The 16072-nt window shown below is 56.6% G+C and overlaps 2 protein-coding genes across 3 annotated transcripts; one reads left to right on the top strand and one right to left on the bottom strand.

Moving 5' to 3' along the window:
* Nucleotides 1-131: 131 nt before the first annotated feature.
* Nucleotides 132-5602, top strand: CRB3 (crumbs cell polarity complex component 3). The gene is made up of 5 exons (XM_061422464.1): nucleotides 132-239; nucleotides 463-644; nucleotides 1607-1695; nucleotides 2202-2345; nucleotides 2684-5602. Exons 2-5 carry the CDS (start codon nucleotides 563-565, stop codon nucleotides 2753-2755), a joined length of 387 nt encoding a protein of 128 aa, XP_061278448.1. The 5' UTR covers nucleotides 132-239; nucleotides 463-562; the 3' UTR covers nucleotides 2756-5602.
* Nucleotides 3184-12654, bottom strand: DENND1C (DENN domain containing 1C). Of its 2 annotated transcripts, XM_061422456.1 has the most exons (23): nucleotides 12521-12653; nucleotides 11624-11688; nucleotides 11498-11541; nucleotides 11296-11345; nucleotides 10460-10579; nucleotides 10308-10377; nucleotides 10047-10127; nucleotides 9894-9959; nucleotides 9738-9791; nucleotides 9515-9625; nucleotides 8592-8692; nucleotides 8439-8484; nucleotides 8231-8332; nucleotides 8016-8141; nucleotides 6936-7040; nucleotides 6077-6167; nucleotides 5936-5976; nucleotides 5390-5461; nucleotides 4750-4794; nucleotides 4572-4679; nucleotides 4300-4379; nucleotides 3946-4153; nucleotides 3184-3835 (listed from the first exon to the last, which is right to left on the bottom strand). In XM_061422456.1, the coding sequence occupies exons 1-23, from the start codon at nucleotides 12535-12537 to the stop codon at nucleotides 3242-3244; spliced, it is 2397 nt and encodes a 798-aa protein (XP_061278440.1). In that variant the 5' UTR covers nucleotides 12538-12653; the 3' UTR covers nucleotides 3184-3241. The 2 variants fall into 2 exon arrangements, with proteins under 2 accessions (XP_061278440.1, XP_061278438.1); XM_061422454.1 differs by having other exon boundaries at nucleotides 10047-10377; nucleotides 12521-12654.
* Between the last annotated feature and the right edge of the window lie 3418 nt (nucleotides 12655-16072).

Below are 16072 nucleotides of genomic sequence, written 5' to 3'. Positions count from 1 at the left end.
GTTCCCGTTACAGGTGCGTCCGCGGCGCGGCCCCGCCCCCTCTAGGCCCCGCCCTCTCATCTAGGCTCAGGTGCAGAAGCCGGAAGTGCGCTCCCCTCCCAGGTGAGTGACTAAACTTTCCGGGTCACGTGAGCGGGCGGAGCTGGAACTGTGCGACCCAGCCACTGACCGACGTACCGAGGGTTCGAGCGAAGGACCGGCATCCAGACCCAGAGCGAGGTCGAAGGTGCCCGGACCAGGTAAGGAGGCAGGTCGTGCGGCTGGGCCTGCCGCCCCCTCCCCTCTTCCCTCCTCTTCCCCTTTCCCTAGCCCAGGAACGCGCCGCCCCGAGTTAATCTTTAATCTCTGACCTCTGGCGGCGGGGCGGGGCGGGACTTGCGGGTGGCCAGCACGGGTCGCCCCTCCCAGGGGCCTGTGCCTGGATCCGGCCCCCTCCCCCACGCCCTGGCCTTTCTCCTTCAGCTCCCAGGTGCGGGGTCGAAGGTACCCCCAGCCGGAGATGCGGTAGGAGCGGCCCCCGCGACAAGCCCCTTCCCTGTGCCACCAGCCTGTCACCCGGCCCATGGCGAGCCCGAGCCTGGAGCCGCTTCTGGCGCTCGGCCTGCCACTGCTGCTGGCCCGCTGGGGCCGGGTCGGGGGGCAAGGTAGGTACCGGTCCGGGGCGCTGGGGGTCTGGGCTCTGAAGAGCTATGTCCCTGGAACACGGAGAGGCCAAGAACCCAGGTGCGGGCATGTGATGCCTTGGGAGCCGGAGTCGATAGAGTCAGAGCTGGAGGGTTAGAATTTCTGTGTCCTTCCGAATTGGAAGGTTGGAGTTGGTCTAGGAGAATTCCTGAGTTGGGTGGAATTGTGAGCTGCTGGGAGAGGAGGCCTGCGGGCCGGAGTCTCAGTAAGGTTGAGGACTCTGGGAAATGCGAATCAGGAGGAAGCCTGCCTGGGGCTTCAGGCCCAGGTTGAGCAGACTGGCCTGAGGTGTGGACCCTGCCTTTTTGCCCTCTATTCTAGTTTCGGGTGCCTGGGGGGAGGTGTGTGAGTCAGACACTCCGGGGAAATGCGGGATCCGCCCAGCTCCTTAAGGGCTGAGGGAGGGCCGGGGAGGTGGGTTGTCGACGTGGGGAAGGGTTGGGTTTCCAGACACTATCCATTATAATAGCCCCCAACTCAGTGCAAACTGCAAACTGCTGTTGGTTGATTACTCACTGCTGGGCTACCAGGGGTGGGGGTCCCCAGAGAAGCAAAATCAGTGAGGCCATCCCCTTCATGGAGGGTACCCACAGAATGAAAGACTCAGAAGGGCAGAGTTCTAGTGAGGGGAAATGCCCAAGGATGATGAAGATGTTTCCAGATGGAAAGGAATAGATGGGGGTTCATTTATCTTCTCTGGAGCTTCCCAGATGGCTCAGCAGGTAAAGAATCCACCTGCCATGAAGGAGCTGTAGGTTCGATCCCTGGGTTCGGGAAGGTCCCATGGAGGAGGAAATGGCAACCCACTCTAGTATTCTTGCCTGAAAAATCCGGTGGACAGAGGAGCCTGGCAGGCTATACAGTCCATGGGGTTGCAAAGAGTTGAACATGACTGAGCAACTTAGCATTGTCTTCTCTACAGTTTCCCCAGCAGTTTCTACGACCTGGTCCACAAGTGTGAACACCACCACTACGCCCTCTGGCCCCAGCCCTGGTTCCAATGGAGGCCTGGTGAGTAGAGTGGGGAGGGTGGTGTATAGGGGAGGAGGGCGGAAGGGATTTTATTGAGGAGTCCCTCAGGTAGCAGATGGGAGGGCCTAGACTTTCAGGGATGACTGGTTGGGTTTGGTGGGGGGAGGCATTGGAGAACCCTATGGGAGAGATCAGAAGGCCAACTCGGCAAATGGGGAGACCAAGAATGCCTGGAAGGGAGTGAGCAAGAATACCCTGCCTGGCAAGGTCAGGAGCCCCCTGTGCCTCTCAGGCAGGGGGAAGGGGGAGCTAGAAGCTTAGGTGTGGCAGGCACTTGGAAGGAGGACCCCAGACACAGCAGGTGGAAGAGCCCAGGAGCCCAGGTATGATAGATGGGGATCAGGAACCCTGGGGGAAGGAACCCAGTCACCCAAGGTGGCAGGTGTTGGGGGAGGGGATTACCATCCCTAGAGGCTTCTCCAGGTCGGGGTGGACAGGATGTCCAGATTCAGGGGTAACTCACACCCATCCCCCCTCCCCCACAGTCACAGGAGGCCACCACTGCCATCATCGTGGTTTTCTCTCTCCTGGCTGCCGTGCTCCTGGCTGTGGGTCTGGCCCTGCTGGTGCGGAAGCTACGGGAGAAGAGGCAAACGGAGGGCACCTACCGGCCCAGCAGTGAGGAGCAGGTGGGTGCCCGAGCTCCACCGCCCCCCAATCTCAAGCTGCCGCCTGAGGAGCGGCTCATCTGAAGGCTGGGGCTGGCCGCAGCCACCAACACTGCTCAGGACTGCCCGGCACTCGCTCTCTCACAGCCACCGAGACACCGGCCTCTGATGGTTCCGGAGGACTTGGGGGGCCGCGGGGCACCTGCCGGGCGGGCTCTGCGAAGCATGCCACCTCTGCTTGACTCTGCCTGCAGTTGGGGTGCCAGGGCTGGGGACCCACCTCCTCGCTTGCTGCACCATCGGTTATCTGTCCCGCTGCCGCACAGGCCCGACACTCCCCCCCTCTCCTTTCCTTTCAGTTCTCCCACGCAGCTGAGGCCCGGGCTCCCCAGGACTCCAAGGAGACGGTGCGGGGCTGCCTGCCCATCTAGGTCCCCTTCCTCTACCCATCACCCTTCCTGGTTGTGTGACCTTGGGGGAAGGCAGAGCCCTCTCTGGGCAATCAAACCCACCCAGTGCTTAACAATAGATGGGAAGAAGGTGCTTATAAGACTGTGCCTTTGATGGCAGGGGACACTGAGGCTGCTCATTTTACACATACATCTATATAGTGGTGGTGAGATATTATAAGACCTTCCTGTGGGCTGGTAGGAGTAGGAATTAGCCTAGATGAAGGAGACTCCTACAGGGCACATAGGCTGTTGGAGGGCCCTAGGGGCTGGGAGGGCTTCCTGGAAGGGAGGGGCTTTTAGATTCACCTAAGAGCCAGCCTGAGGTTGCCTGTGGAGGGGAGGTGGTGAGTGGTGTGGGTTTCTGAGCAAAAGAGGGCTCCCAGATAAACTCGTCAGGAAAATCCAGCTTTGGGCTCTTGAGGCTTTATTAACAAGGGGCCAGAGTCTCTCCCAGATCCTTGGTCCTTAACCTTCAAAACACTTTTTAAGCTCAGCGACTCTGGGCCCGCTCCTGGCCTGGGGCTCCTGCCAGTTGCTTGCAGGTGCAGCTGGGGACCTGGGGGCTTCTGGCTCCTCGAGGGGCTGGAGGTGAACTGCGAGCAGGCCCTCTGAAGGTGAGGCTCCGGGGTTCTCTGAGGAACCCGGATCCGAGACAGAATCAAGGGCTTGGGATGTCCAGGTAACACCCAAGTTGGGCTCAGGTCGGGGGCTTTCTGGAGGGCTGGGCTGGCTGGGTGCTGCCAAGAGCTGGGAGCAGGGGTCCTCCTGGGCTGTGGGATCTTCAGTTGCTTCATGGGGAGGGGAGAAGTGGGGAGGCTGGGGCTCTGTGGGAGAGGATCCAGGGTCCCCTTTGCTGCTGGGGTCTGCAGAAGCTGTCAAAGACTGGGATGGAGACTCAATTTCTGGGCCAGTCTCTGAGGGCAGTTGGCAAGTGGGGTGCTTCCCGGAGCTTGTGGCATCCAAAGGCTGAGGGGTGTGCAGAGGCAGCAAGGACAGGTGCTGGGGCTCTGGCGGTTTGTCATCATCCACTTGCCAACTCGATCTTCCCGGTATGTCAGGCTGGGTAGGGGTGGGAGATGGGCAGGTTGCTGGCCTTTGGATGAAGCAGATGCTGGCAGGTTGGATGGACAAATGGGGAAGGACGGGGGGCCGGGGAGTGGGGCTCTCACCAGGCTGAGGCAGCTGTCCAAGTCCTCTCTGTGGCAGCAGTCTAAACTCTGGCTGGGCCGCAGGCTACCAGTCCGCGTGGCTCTCGTGCTCAGGCTATCCAATATCTCACTTAGCAAATCCAGTTCTTCTCCAGACCCCAGGAAGCTGCCATCCAGCGCTTCCTCTGCCCACGGGTCCTGAGCATCCTCTGGGCTCAGGGAGGGTGTCCTGGGTGAGGATGGACAGCCTCAGGTTCCTGCCCAAGACCAGCTGCCCTGAAGTGTCTGGAGTCTGGGGACCCACTTTCCCATCAGTCTTGGCCCCCACTTCCAACACTACCTACCCCCCGCCAACCCCCTGCCTTGGAGTCTTACCTCTCTTCCAGGGACTCAGAAGGTTTCTCTTCCAGCCTGAGTCTCCTGCTGGGGCGACTCCTAGGGCGAAGGGGCCGATTCTGCAAAGGACACATTTGGGGGCTGGGGGCAGGGCCTCAGGAGCTACAGAATTGGGGGGCTCTGTGAATGGGGGATGGTGTGGGCACCCCATTTTGGGGTAGTTGAGATGTCTGGTTGGAGGCAGGGAAGGAGAGAAGGACGTGGTGATAATTCCAGGTGTGTGCATTGGCACTAGGTGGGACGGGTCTTACCTGTCCAAAGTGCTGGGTGATAGGCAGGCGCTGCTGCAGGCGATCTGAGCGGCTGGTGAGGGAAGGGGCCCTCAAGGAGCCCCCCCTCTGCAGGCCAGAGTCCCCTTCCTAGGAAGAGGGTGGGTAAGCCAGGAACTGCTTCCCCCCACTGTCCCCTGGCATTGGCCACTGACTTTACCTTGTACATGAGAAGACTCTGCATACCCTTCAAGCCGCTCTTTGCCTATGGAGGAACCGAAAGAGTGATTTGACACGGGCATTTGAGAACCAGGCCCTCCACCCCTGAGGCCAGATTCATCTCCCCATCTGCTCATGGGTGACTCAAAATACATTCAGAATCCCCCTGTACCAGCTAAGGCGTCAATACAAACATGCCTCTTTGACTAATACAAAAGGAATATTCCCTGAGGAGATAACCCCCAAATGAAACAGGCAGCGGCAAAGCCGGAACGCCGTAAAAAGTCCGTGTTCAAAAGCCGAGCAAAGAATAAAAATTCAACAGACGGTTCCAAGCTGCGGGAGCCGGTCCCAGGAAACTTTTGGATTTGGGAGAAAAAACACTAAGCGTGAAAGCAGAAATGTTAGTGTCTAAGAAGGAATACCCCAAGATGTTTGCCAAAGAGTCCTGGTGATCATTTTTAAATAGGAAAGACGATCTGACAACCGTGAAAGAACACAGTCAATGGAAAATAAAAGTAGGAAACATTGCAACTGGTTTAACTGCTGGTTCAGTTCTGATAAATTGTCCTCTAAACGGAAGGTTAAAACATCCTCTGGCTTGGTCACCCTGGTAACTGGTCTGTCCACCCCAGCCTCACCGAGCGGTACATGTTCCTGACAGCTGGTTGGGTCTTGGCCTTGACGGAGTGCAGAAGGGCACCACCACCTTTCTGTGGAGAGAAAGCCAAGGCAGAGAGGCATAGGCATATCCTAGACCCCACCTGCCCACCTGGGCTGTGTGTTGCTGGAAAAACCCTTTTTCCTCTCTGAATCTTCTTTTTTATTAAATTAAAAAACTGAGTTATAATTTACATACCATACAAGTCACTTGCCTTACTTGCGCAACTCAATGATTTTTGGTAGGTTTACAGTAGTTGCATAACTATCACCATAGGCATAGAGGTTTTTTGTTTGTTGTGTGTATTTTGTGTGTGTGTGTGGTATGTCGGATTTTAGTTCTCTGACCAGGGATCAAACTCCCCTGCCCTCTGCGTTGGAAGCGCGGAGTCCTAACTGCTGGACTGCCGGGAAAGTCCCTCTCCCTGAGTCTTGATTTTTTTCACCTCTTTCTATAAATGGGCATAGTGAGGATGGCTATGGGTTTAATTTAATCCTGTGATAAACACTAAAAGTGGTATTACTACCTTCAGGTTGTCTGCCCAAAGCTGGTAGGAGCGGAGTGTCCCTGCAGAGAAGAGAGCAGAGAGCATAGCATCTTCAGGGTGGTTGGGCTTAGGTGGGGGTGCTGGTGGGGTGGAGGCTCTGAGGCCAGGTGCAGAGCTTACCTGAGGAAGCCCCACTACAAGTGATCTCCTGTTCGAAGAGGTCTGAGAAGCCTTCACCCGTGTTCAGCTTCTCCAGTCGGCCTTCAATGAACTGGGGGTGTGGGAGAAACAGGAAATCAGGGTGCCCCAAACATTAGAATGCAAGTTCTAGGGATCTACTCCTATCAAGACAGAAGACATCCTTGGCCCCACCCTTCCCCAACATGAGGCCCCAGGAGTCTGGAGCCCATCTCAGCAAGTCAGAGGTCCACCCCTCCCCACCCCAAGTCAGGATCTGTCTTCAGGGACCAGACTCTGTCGCTCACAGGGTCGGAGAAGTAAGATTGCCACTCCACACATGCCTGCCTCCTCTCAGTGACCCTGGGAAGAGGTTGACTCCACCTCCAGGGACCCTAGAAGCCAGTTCGCCCTGAAGGACACTAAAGTTCATCCAACTTTCTTCCCAGAACCCAAAAGTCCGGTTCCACCTCCCCCTCCCCTCATCCCTGGGGTCCAAAAGGCCGGCCTGCCTCCCCTCCCCGCAAAGGGAGTCTGACATGAACCTCCATCCTCGATCCAGGAGGCCCCCGCGTTAGGACTCAATAATTTGGTTCCAGCCCAATCTCCTCAGGGACCTAGAAGTAAAGCTTATCCCTAGGAACTCACATCAGGGGGCTTCCATTTTTAGAGACCCAAGAATTCATGTCTCTCCCACCCCGGAGACCCTGGAATGGGGGATCCGGCAGGGCCAACTCTCTCCCCGCCGGGTGAACCCAGGCGTCCATCCCTCCAGCCCCGGCTCCGCCCTCTGGGATGCGCGCACCAGCGCCCCTAACCCCTCCCCTCCGGCCTCAGCCCCGCCCCCAAGGCTCTGGCCCACCTGTTTGAACAGCTGCAGGTGCACAGCCCGCCGGTGGAAGGCCTGCAGCGGCGCCCCGGGTTTCTGGGCCAAGAAGGCTTCTTCACTGAAGGTGACAGGCTGGCCCTGGAAGAAGGACTCGAATTCTAAGCTCCTCGCGGCTCTTCTGGATCCCTTATTCTGCCTTCCTTATTCTACTGTCCATCTGTGTAGCGAACATTGATGGAGTGCCTCTATGTGCTTGAACTCCATCAGGACTTCATGGGCAGCAGGGAGGACCTGGGCTTTTACCCGGAGGCGGGTGGCAGATGGGACCTGACTCATGCTCCTAAGTGACCTCTGGCGGTTGCGAGGAGGTCAGACTATGGAGCGCGGGGGTGAGAACCCGGAGAGGGGACTTACAGTGACTCGATGAGAGCGCTGATTCAGGCAACAAACAAACAAGAGGGGCCAGAATGGAGTGGAGACAGAGGAGGAGGAGAAATGGACAGTGTCCGGCTGAGTTCAGGGGCAGAGCTGACTGGAACATCAGATTCTCAAATGATGGAACTCTCTGACAACCTTTTTATAGAACAGTTGTGAGAAACTGTGGGTAGGGGTGGGGAGGGTGTCAGGGTTGAAAGTCAGCAGATCAAAGCCCTGGCTTCAACACCCACCTGCTGTGGGTTTTCTCCAAGCCTTGTTTTTTTCACATGTAAACTGGGACCATAATAGTATCCCTCTCATTGTATTGTTATGAGCATTGAGATAATGACAGCAACTGTAAACCTCGCGTTTATCTATTGCGATGTGCCAAGCACTGTCTGAGCATTTCAGATACATATGACCTTTTTGGGTGGGTACTGTTGTGGTCCCATTTTACAGATGAGCAAACAGAAGCGCTAGAGAAGGAAATGGCAACCCACTCCAGTACTCTTGCCTGGAGAATCCCATGGACAGAGAAGCCTGGAGGGCTATAGTCCATGGAGTGGCAGATAGTCCGACACGACTGAAGCGACTTAGCACGCAAATGGAAGCTCAAAGTAAGCACTCCATAAAAACTGGGTATTATTATCCTGCAGGCACCCACGGGGCTGCTCCCTTCTCATTCCTGCTACTCACCGGGCTGCAGACGAGAGCATCGCGGTACCCCCCGAAGAGCAGGGCCTGGGCTTTGAGGAAGAGACGGGACACCCCTTCCCCAGGGGCCAGCGCGACCTTCCTTAGCCGCAGCCTCAGTAGAGACACCTGGGGGACAAGGGGGCAGCGCTGAGCGGGCAGGTGCTGAGCCTCGCCTACCGGATGTGGCAGGAGGCTGGGGAGCGGGTGACACTGACCACGTCTGGGGGCAGCGCCTGCACATCGTCGAAGGGTGTCTCCAAGGTATTGGAGTCGACGTTCAAAATCACGACGTCCTCCAGGGCTTTCTCCCGCACTCTCTGCATTGGGGAGTCGGAGGGGGTGGCCGCTCAGGGCCCGAGGATCTCGGGCGGGGAAGGGTACACACTCCGCCCGCCCGTGCCTTCCAGGCCCGCTCCCGCTTACCTCAGCGAGACTGGCGTGCACTCCGATGAGGTAGGGCATAGGCGCGCTGTGGACGACCGAGGGGGCCCGGTCACGCAGGCGCCGTCCCCGGGTCCCCAGGACCCCAGGCTTCTTCCCCAAGCCCTGCTCCCTCCCCAGGGCCCCGACCCTCACCAGCAGTAGTCCAGTAAATGCGGCGGCAGCGTGGGGATCAGCACGTGCTCCCAGTGCATGGGATACAGGAGAGCGCAGGACGCGTGGACACAGGAGGTCAGCTGGGGACGGGTGGAGGGGACCTTGGAGTCAGAGCCTGGACTCCCAGCTTCAAGGATTCCTCGCTGGGACGGTGGCTCCCCCGACTTCATTTCTCACGTCCTCTGTCTCCTGTCTCCCTCCACCCCTTTCCTCAGCGAATACTGGATAAGAAGTGAAAACTGAAATACTTTCACGTGAAGGCCAATAATTCTGCAAATTACAGTGTTGGGGGCTGGTGGTGCCAGGACTCGGCACGTGCTAGTCTCTTTCTCTCTAGGGGGCGAAGCTAATATTCAGCTCTCCGGATCACTCTCTTTAGGGGTAGGACAGCGACCCAGCCCACCAACCCCATCCTGAAAGAATTAGAACTAGGATTGAGCGGGACCTGGTCTCGCCTCTAGGGGTGGAGCAACGGTTAGCCTCACTGACCCCACCCCTAAAGAGGTGGAGCTAGAATTCAGTCCCTCCCTGGTCCCGCCCCTAGCGGTGGGGCCAGCATGCAGCCTCCATTTCCCCTGTCCTTCCTCTCTAGGGGCGGAGCTAGAATTTAGGCCTCCCTGCGCTCACCCTTTGGGGGGCGGAACCAGTCTTGTTCCGGCCCGTAGTGGGTGGAGCCTGGACTCAGCGCACCAAAGCCAGACTATACAGCATCCCCCTCGGATTTCCCCCAAGAAGGTGGAACCAGGGTTCAACGCAACCATGACCTTCAAAGGCGCAAAGCCAGGACTTTGTCCTCGGGTCTCGCCTAGTGGGGTTAGAGCTAGGAATCCGCCCCGGTTGTCCCGCCCCGAGAGGCCAAGCGAAGCCTCTGTCCCTCCCTGGCCCGGCGACCCCCGCCTCACTGTGCTCAGTTTGCTAGACGTGAGCAGGACCCTTCGCTCTGCTAGGAGGGCGGCGAACAGTCCCACGATGTTCTCGTCGGTCACCGCCACCACCAGCTCCGTTAGGTTCCTCTGAAGAACAGAGAGAGACGCTGGACACGAGGGACCACAGGATCTCACAGCCCCCTCCTGGTTTCTGGACCTCTACCCTCCCCCAGAGCTCCCTCCCGGGGTCTCCACTCACGTTCTCAGGAATGGATGGCAGGCGGCTGGAGTCGGGAGCCACGAAGCAGGAAAGCTGGCGGGGGATTGGGGGAATGGGGAGAGGGAGAGGACCGATCAGTCAGTGGATTGTCCTCACGGGGATCCCAACCTTCCAGGGTTCCCCATCTCTGCTCACCGACATGTTCTTCCCAGGGACAGGGGACTGCAGGCCTTCTGCACTGGCAATCCTCACTCCACTGCCCTGGGGGAGAGATGTACGGTGTGCTCCTCAGGGCCTGGGTGCAGCCTATCCTGCCACCGGAGGTCCGCCGCCTCCGAGGGTACTCACCAACTCCAGACCTACTGAGGCCTGGGTCCCAGGAAGGGGCTGCTGCAGCAGATTTAGAAGAAGTTCGTCCACCTCTGAGACCTGAGTGGGGGTGGGATATCTGAGCCAGGACGTGGGTTGGGGACTCTGAGGGTCTTGACTCAGGCTGGATGGTCTGGGAGGAGTCAAGGGGCCCAGGTCAGGCTTGGGAGGCTGAGGGCTTGGGTGGTGGTGGGGCAGGGGGCTGGGACTCCTGCAGAAATGACGGAGGGTTGGTCTCACTTGGTCTTGAGCCAGGAGGTCCCCCACTGTGTTCAGCAGCTTGTAGAACACCTCAAACCAAGGCAGGTGGCTATGGAGAGTGGACACAATTTCCATGGAGTGCCCCTGGGCAGAGTCCCCAACCCCCACCCCCAGACCCCCAGCTCCCACACCTGAGGATACAGAGACAGCTGAGAGCACCAGCCCGCAGGCGGCAGAAACCAAACCTGCGGGTGCCGGTCAGATCTGTGAGCGCGAAGGTGAAATGCTGTACAGCGGTGCTGGGGGTCTCCCTGGGAGCAGGAAAGGCTCTCAGAGACCTGGGCATCCCACCCCTGTGAACCCCCCTCCCCTCCATGCCCCTGGCAACGCTCCTCATACTGTGTCCATCAGTCTGGAGCCCTGGGCATATAGGTCCCTAGTTGACAGGGTCCTTGATTCTCTGAGTCCCTGGGTTCCTCTGTCCCTGGTTCTCTGAGTCCCTGGATCCCTCAAGTTCCTGGTTCTCTGAGTCCCTGGATCCCAAAGCCCCTGAATCTCCAAGCCTCTGGGTCCCTGAGCCCCTGGGTCCCTCAGTCCCTGGATCCCCTCAGTCCTTGGATCCCTAAGGCCCTGGGTCCCTGAGCTCCTGGGTCTCTGAATCCCTGAGTCCATGGTTCCCGGAGTCCCTGGATCCCTGAGCCCCTGTGTCCCCGTTTCCCTGGATCTCTCAGCCCAAGGCCCTGGGTCCCTGAGGCCCTGGGTTCCTGGACCCTTGGATCCCTGGGCCCCTGGATCCCTGGGCCCCTGAATCCCTGGGCCTTTGGAACCCTGAGTCCCTGGGTAAATGAGTCCCTTTGTGTATAGGTCACTATTTGTCAAATTCCCTGGGTGTCTGAGTCCCTAGGCCCCTGAATCTCAGACCCCTGGGCATATGAGCTCTGCTATCTGAGTCTCTGGGTGTTTGAGTACTGAGGGTCCATGAGAGGTCTGGATCCCTGGGTCCTCGGGTGTCTGCTTCCTTCCATACCTTTCCACATCAAAAGGGAAGCAGAATTTAGGCACCATCTGCATAGACTCCTGGGGATGGAGAGAAGCACACACTGCTTGGCCACTCAGCTTGGGCCCCACCGCAGAGCTCCCGGCGGTGGTCTGTGGTCCCAGACATTGGGGCCCCTCCCCCAGGGGAACAGGCCCTGGCCCCGGGAGAAGAAAGGAGCCAGCCTGCATACCTGGTCCTGGAAGTCTGGGGGGAACTGCCGCAGGATGGGGGGATCTGCACGGAAAATGAGCCACTAAGTTCAGGGTCCCAGGCCCACCCTCCGTCTCCCCTCCCCCAGCAATGGCCCCTGACTCACCTTCCTGCAGGGAGGCAGGGTAGGCTGCTTCGAAGAACCAATCAAACAGGGCAGGGGGACCCCCTCTGTGGGACAGAAAAGGGTTTAGTGGGTCCAGGGACTTGCTTGTGTGTGTGCCTGCACATGTGCGTGACTGTGTGTGTGTGTGTGTGTATGTGTGTGTGTGCGCGATTCTATACTGTGTCTGCCTGAAAAGATCTGACTCTCCAGGTAAGACTGTGTGTGTGTGTGGCCGAGCCAGTATACCCCCCTCTTCTTGCATAGTCGGTCGGGTCACTGGGCATAAATGCGAGGCCCTGCCCCAAGACTTCATGGGGCCCTGGGGACTGATCCCAGGTTTCCTATCCAAGGAAAGAGGGCAGTGTGCCCTGATCCTCCTGGGAAGCCTGCAGTCTCTGCCTTCCTCCCCTGGCCCTCTCCCCACACCCACCGTGCAGAGGCTTCGGGGACAGAGAAAGAGGATGGGAGGGAGTGCAGACACACTGTCCCAAACATGGGGACCTCCTCACGCTGAGCTTCATCCTCACACTGACATAAATCCCACACAATCAGTCACACACACACATGGACACACAGAGTCCCCCTTCCCCCACTGCTGGCCCCGGAAGCCAGACTCCCCATCACTGAGATGTAGCAAAAGGCACACGCTCAGAGCAACAAACTTAATCATACAGAGGGAGAGGGAGAGAGAGACGGGGGAAAGTCCCAGAGTGGCCTGAATATGCCTGAGAGCAGAGTCCATACTGTAGGCCAGCTGAGTCCTACTCTGATTCCAGCCACCTGCCCCTGTGACTCACGGTCCCTCCCCGGCCTGCCCCAGCCTTGCTCCCCTCAGCCCCAGCCCAGGCCTGGTCTGGGAATCTTGGTCCAGAGGATGGGAGAGGGGGCAGCTCTTACTCGGCTGTGGATCCCATGGTCCCTGGAGGGCTGGCCCAGCGGGACCCTTTCCCCAGGGGTCCTGGGGGCCTGTGCTTTCTTGGGGCTGGGCCCTGAGCCGCCTCAGCTTCCTGTGTGGCTGAGAGAGGAAGTTTAACGGGTGACGTCCCCAGAGGAAGGCTCCTGCCCCCACCCACTGTGAGAGACCCAGGCGTCTTGCCTTCTAGCCTTCCGCAGGATGGGTGGGCAAGATGTCTGTAGGCTCAGAGGCCAGATCCCCTGCCAGGCCTGCCAGGATGGGCCACGTGTGGACCCCACCGTTACATCCAAGCCTTCCCTTCTCTGTAGCAGCCCAGGACTCACAGTTTGCCTAAAGTGCTTCCTCTTCTCTTAACTCTTTTCCCTTTGGTCCATCTGCACTGGCCATTCCTCATGGGACCGCCAGAGGGAGCCAGGATGGAGAGTGGACACGGGGGTGGGGGGCACAAGGAAGGTGGATGGACAGCAGACAGAACACAGGCACCAACAGGCAACACACAATGGCCAGGAAGTGACCAACACAAACAGGCCAGAACAGTCCCAGACCGCAGGCAGACACAGAGATACCCAGTTGTAAAGGCAGCACATAGTCACAGACACAAAGTGACAAGCACAGAGGGACAACGCATACATAAAGAAGTCCTTGTCCATCCAGACGACAGGCGCAGGGGGATAACACACAGGTTGCACCCAGCGAACAGTTCCAGACAGAGACAACAGACACACACACAGAGACCACAGTTGTCGAGACAAATGGAATATCAGAGAAACAGAGCCAGACAAGAGACCGAAATGCACAGGGCACAGATGCAGAGCAGTAACAAAGGGACAGACACGGTCAGGGCTCAACCTCAAGTCAGATTCATAGCCGGACATAGTCACACACGCACAGAGACACACAGCAGTGTTGTGTGTCAGAGACACACCCAAGCAGTGTTGCAGACTGAAAAACAGACAGACACCTGGGACAGTTGTCATGTTGAAAAACAAAAATCAGTAGACACACTTGAAAGCACCAAGGCAGGAGACATTTATGGTCATGCACATACATGCAAAATCCCACAGACAGGGACTTCCCTGGTGGTCCAGTGGCTAAGAATCCTCCCAAATGCAGAAGGCTTGGGTTCAATCCCTGGTCAAGGAACTAGATCCCACATACCGCAACTAAGAGTTTGCATGCCACAATGAAATGCAGTGCAGCCAAATGAAATGAATATAAATATTTAAAAAAAATTCCACAGAGTCAAAATGCTGCAGAGTTTTCAAGACTCCTCGGCTCCCTGCAAGATGTTGAGAATGTCTGTGTGGATGGAGGCGTGCATTTCCACGAGTCCACATGTGACCTGGTGTGGCTTGGGGTATCTGGGGTTGAACACGGTGTCCGTGTGCCTGTAGAATTTGTGTCTACTCCATCAGGCTGCGTGAGAATGTGGATGACTGGGGATTTTCCTTCTGTGCCTGTCCACATGACTGTGGGTGCAAGGGTATTTCCACTCTGGGTGGTGGGGGATAAGTTAGTGCATAAGCGTATGAACACACACAGAGATATATACATACAGACACAGCCCTCCAAGGCTTCCAGCCAAGATGTATATGGATGAGGCTGATCACAGCTCGGTCCCCTCTTTCTCTCCAAGGGGAGCTGGCTCCCAGCCAGGGCTGGGGATCAGGGGTACAAAATACTCGGGCCATCCCTCTCTGCTTCACCCTTTGGGGCCTTGCTATAGATTGCATATTTATGGGGCTCCTTGAATTTATATTGTGAATCTCTCTCTTTTTTTTTTTTTTTTGGTGTGAGAAACCAGGCTTGATGGATCCTAGTTCCCTGACCGGGCACTGAACCCAGGGCCATGGCAGTGAAAGCTCGGAGTCCTGACCACTGGACAACCAGGGAACTCTCAATGCTAAATCTTAACCCCTAGGGTGGTGGTATTAGGAGGTGGGGAGTGGGTCTTTGGAAAAATAATTACATCATGAGGGTGAATCCCATGAATTGGATTAGTCTCCTCTTAACCCTGAATATTCATTAGAAAGACTGAAGCTGAAAGCTCCAATATTTTGGCCACCAGATGTGAAAAGCCGACTCGCCGGAAAAGACCCTGATGCAGGGAAAGGTTGAGGGCAGGAAGAGAAGGGGGCAACAGAAGATGAGTTGGTTAGATAGCATCACTGACTTGATGGACATGAATTTGCCCAAACTCTGGGAGATAGTGAAGGACAGAGAAACCTGGTGCACTGTAGTTCACGGGGTCACAAAGAATCAGAAACGACTTAGCAGCTGAACATCACCACCACCAACAAACTCATAAAGGAGATGCCAGAGAGATCCATTACCCCTGCCACCATGTCAGGACATGGCAAGAAGACTGCCATCAGCGAACCAGGAAGCAGGCTCTCATCATAACTTCTGGCACCTTGATCTTGGACTTCCAGTTTCCAGAACCATGAGAAAGAAATGTTTGTTATTGATAAGCCACCCAGTCCATGGTGTTCTGTTAACAGCTGGAATGAACTAAGGCATAGCCTTTGCAGAGATATTTCAAATCCTTCTTCATTTCTGGAATTCAGTCCCATGGGCAGATCCATTGGGGGTGGGAATGAGAGAGGAACGCATGCTCCTTTGCGAAAGTGGGACCCCATCTGTCCTTGTTTCTGCATCTTTTTTTGGCTGTGCTGTGCAGCATGCATGATCTTAGTTCCCCGACCAGGGACTGAATCCGTGCCCTGTGCAGTGGAAGCATGGAGTTTTAACTTCTGAACCACCAGAGAATTCCCCTGTTTCTGCATTTGTATCATAAGCAAACATGGTGCTTGTTTCAGAGATCCCACGAAGGTTCAGTGAGAGATTTCACGTGATATATTTAGTACAAAGTCACGCCTGAATCAAGCTTTTGGTATGTTCTGTCCATGATTAGGGGAGATGGGTCAGGGAATTGGTTAAGAGAATCATTTTGGAGTTAGAGATACTTGGGTTCTCTAACATCTAACATCTCTGTGACCTTAGGCCAGTCATTTGACCTCTCTGTATTAGTTTTGTCTGGCTATGTAATCTATCACCCTATAGTTTGTGGCTTAAAAGAACACACATTTAGGGACTTCCCTGGTGGTCCAGTGGCTAAGACTCTGCACTCACAGTGCAGGGGGCCTGGGTTCAATCCCTGGTCGGGGAACTGGATCCTACATACCGCAACTAAGCAGTCCCATGCCACTGCTGAAGACCCCACGTGCCGCAGGGAATGTGCTACAAAGATCCTGACCTGACACAGCCAAATAAATAATAAATATTAAAAAAGCACACATTTATTATCTGAAAATTTCTATGGGGGCCAGGGCTCTGGACACAGCTGAGTCGGGTCCTGTACTGCGGGGTCTCTCTGCTGTAATAAGGTATCAGTTGGGCTGTGGTCCCTTCTGATGCCTCAACCAAAAAAGGATCTGCTTCCAAACTCACGGTGGCTGTTGGCAGGAGTCAGTTTATTGTGGACGGAGCACCCCAGTTCCTTGCTTGGCTGCTGACCAGAGGTTACCCTCAGG

The sequence above is a fragment of the Bos javanicus genome, chromosome 7 (assembly GCF_032452875.1).
Source record: "Bos javanicus breed banteng chromosome 7, ARS-OSU_banteng_1.0, whole genome shotgun sequence".
NCBI lineage: Eukaryota > Metazoa > Chordata > Mammalia > Artiodactyla > Bovidae > Bos > Bos javanicus.
Note: the sequence above shows the minus strand (reverse complement) of the source record. Positions and strands in the feature narration are given on the sequence as shown.

Coding starts and splice junctions, on each gene's coding strand:
- DENND1C (XM_061422454.1), bottom strand. Junction 5,462..5,935: donor TTTGGGCAGACAACCTGAAG/GTAGTAATACCA, acceptor TTCTCTCCACAG/AAAGGTGGTGGTGCCCTTCT. Junction 4,154..4,299: donor TCTGAGTCCCTGGAAGAGAG/GTAAGACTCCAA, acceptor ATCCTCACCCAG/GACACCCTCCCTGAGCCCAG.
- CRB3 (XM_061422464.1), top strand. CDS start 563: ATGGCGAGCCCGAGCCTGGAGCCGCTTCTGGCGCTCGGCCTGCCACTG. Junction 645..1,606: donor GGGCCGGGTCGGGGGGCAAG/GTAGGTACCGGT, acceptor TCTTCTCTACAG/TTTCCCCAGCAGTTTCTACG. Junction 1,696..2,201: donor CTGGTTCCAATGGAGGCCTG/GTGAGTAGAGTG, acceptor CCTCCCCCACAG/TCACAGGAGGCCACCACTGC.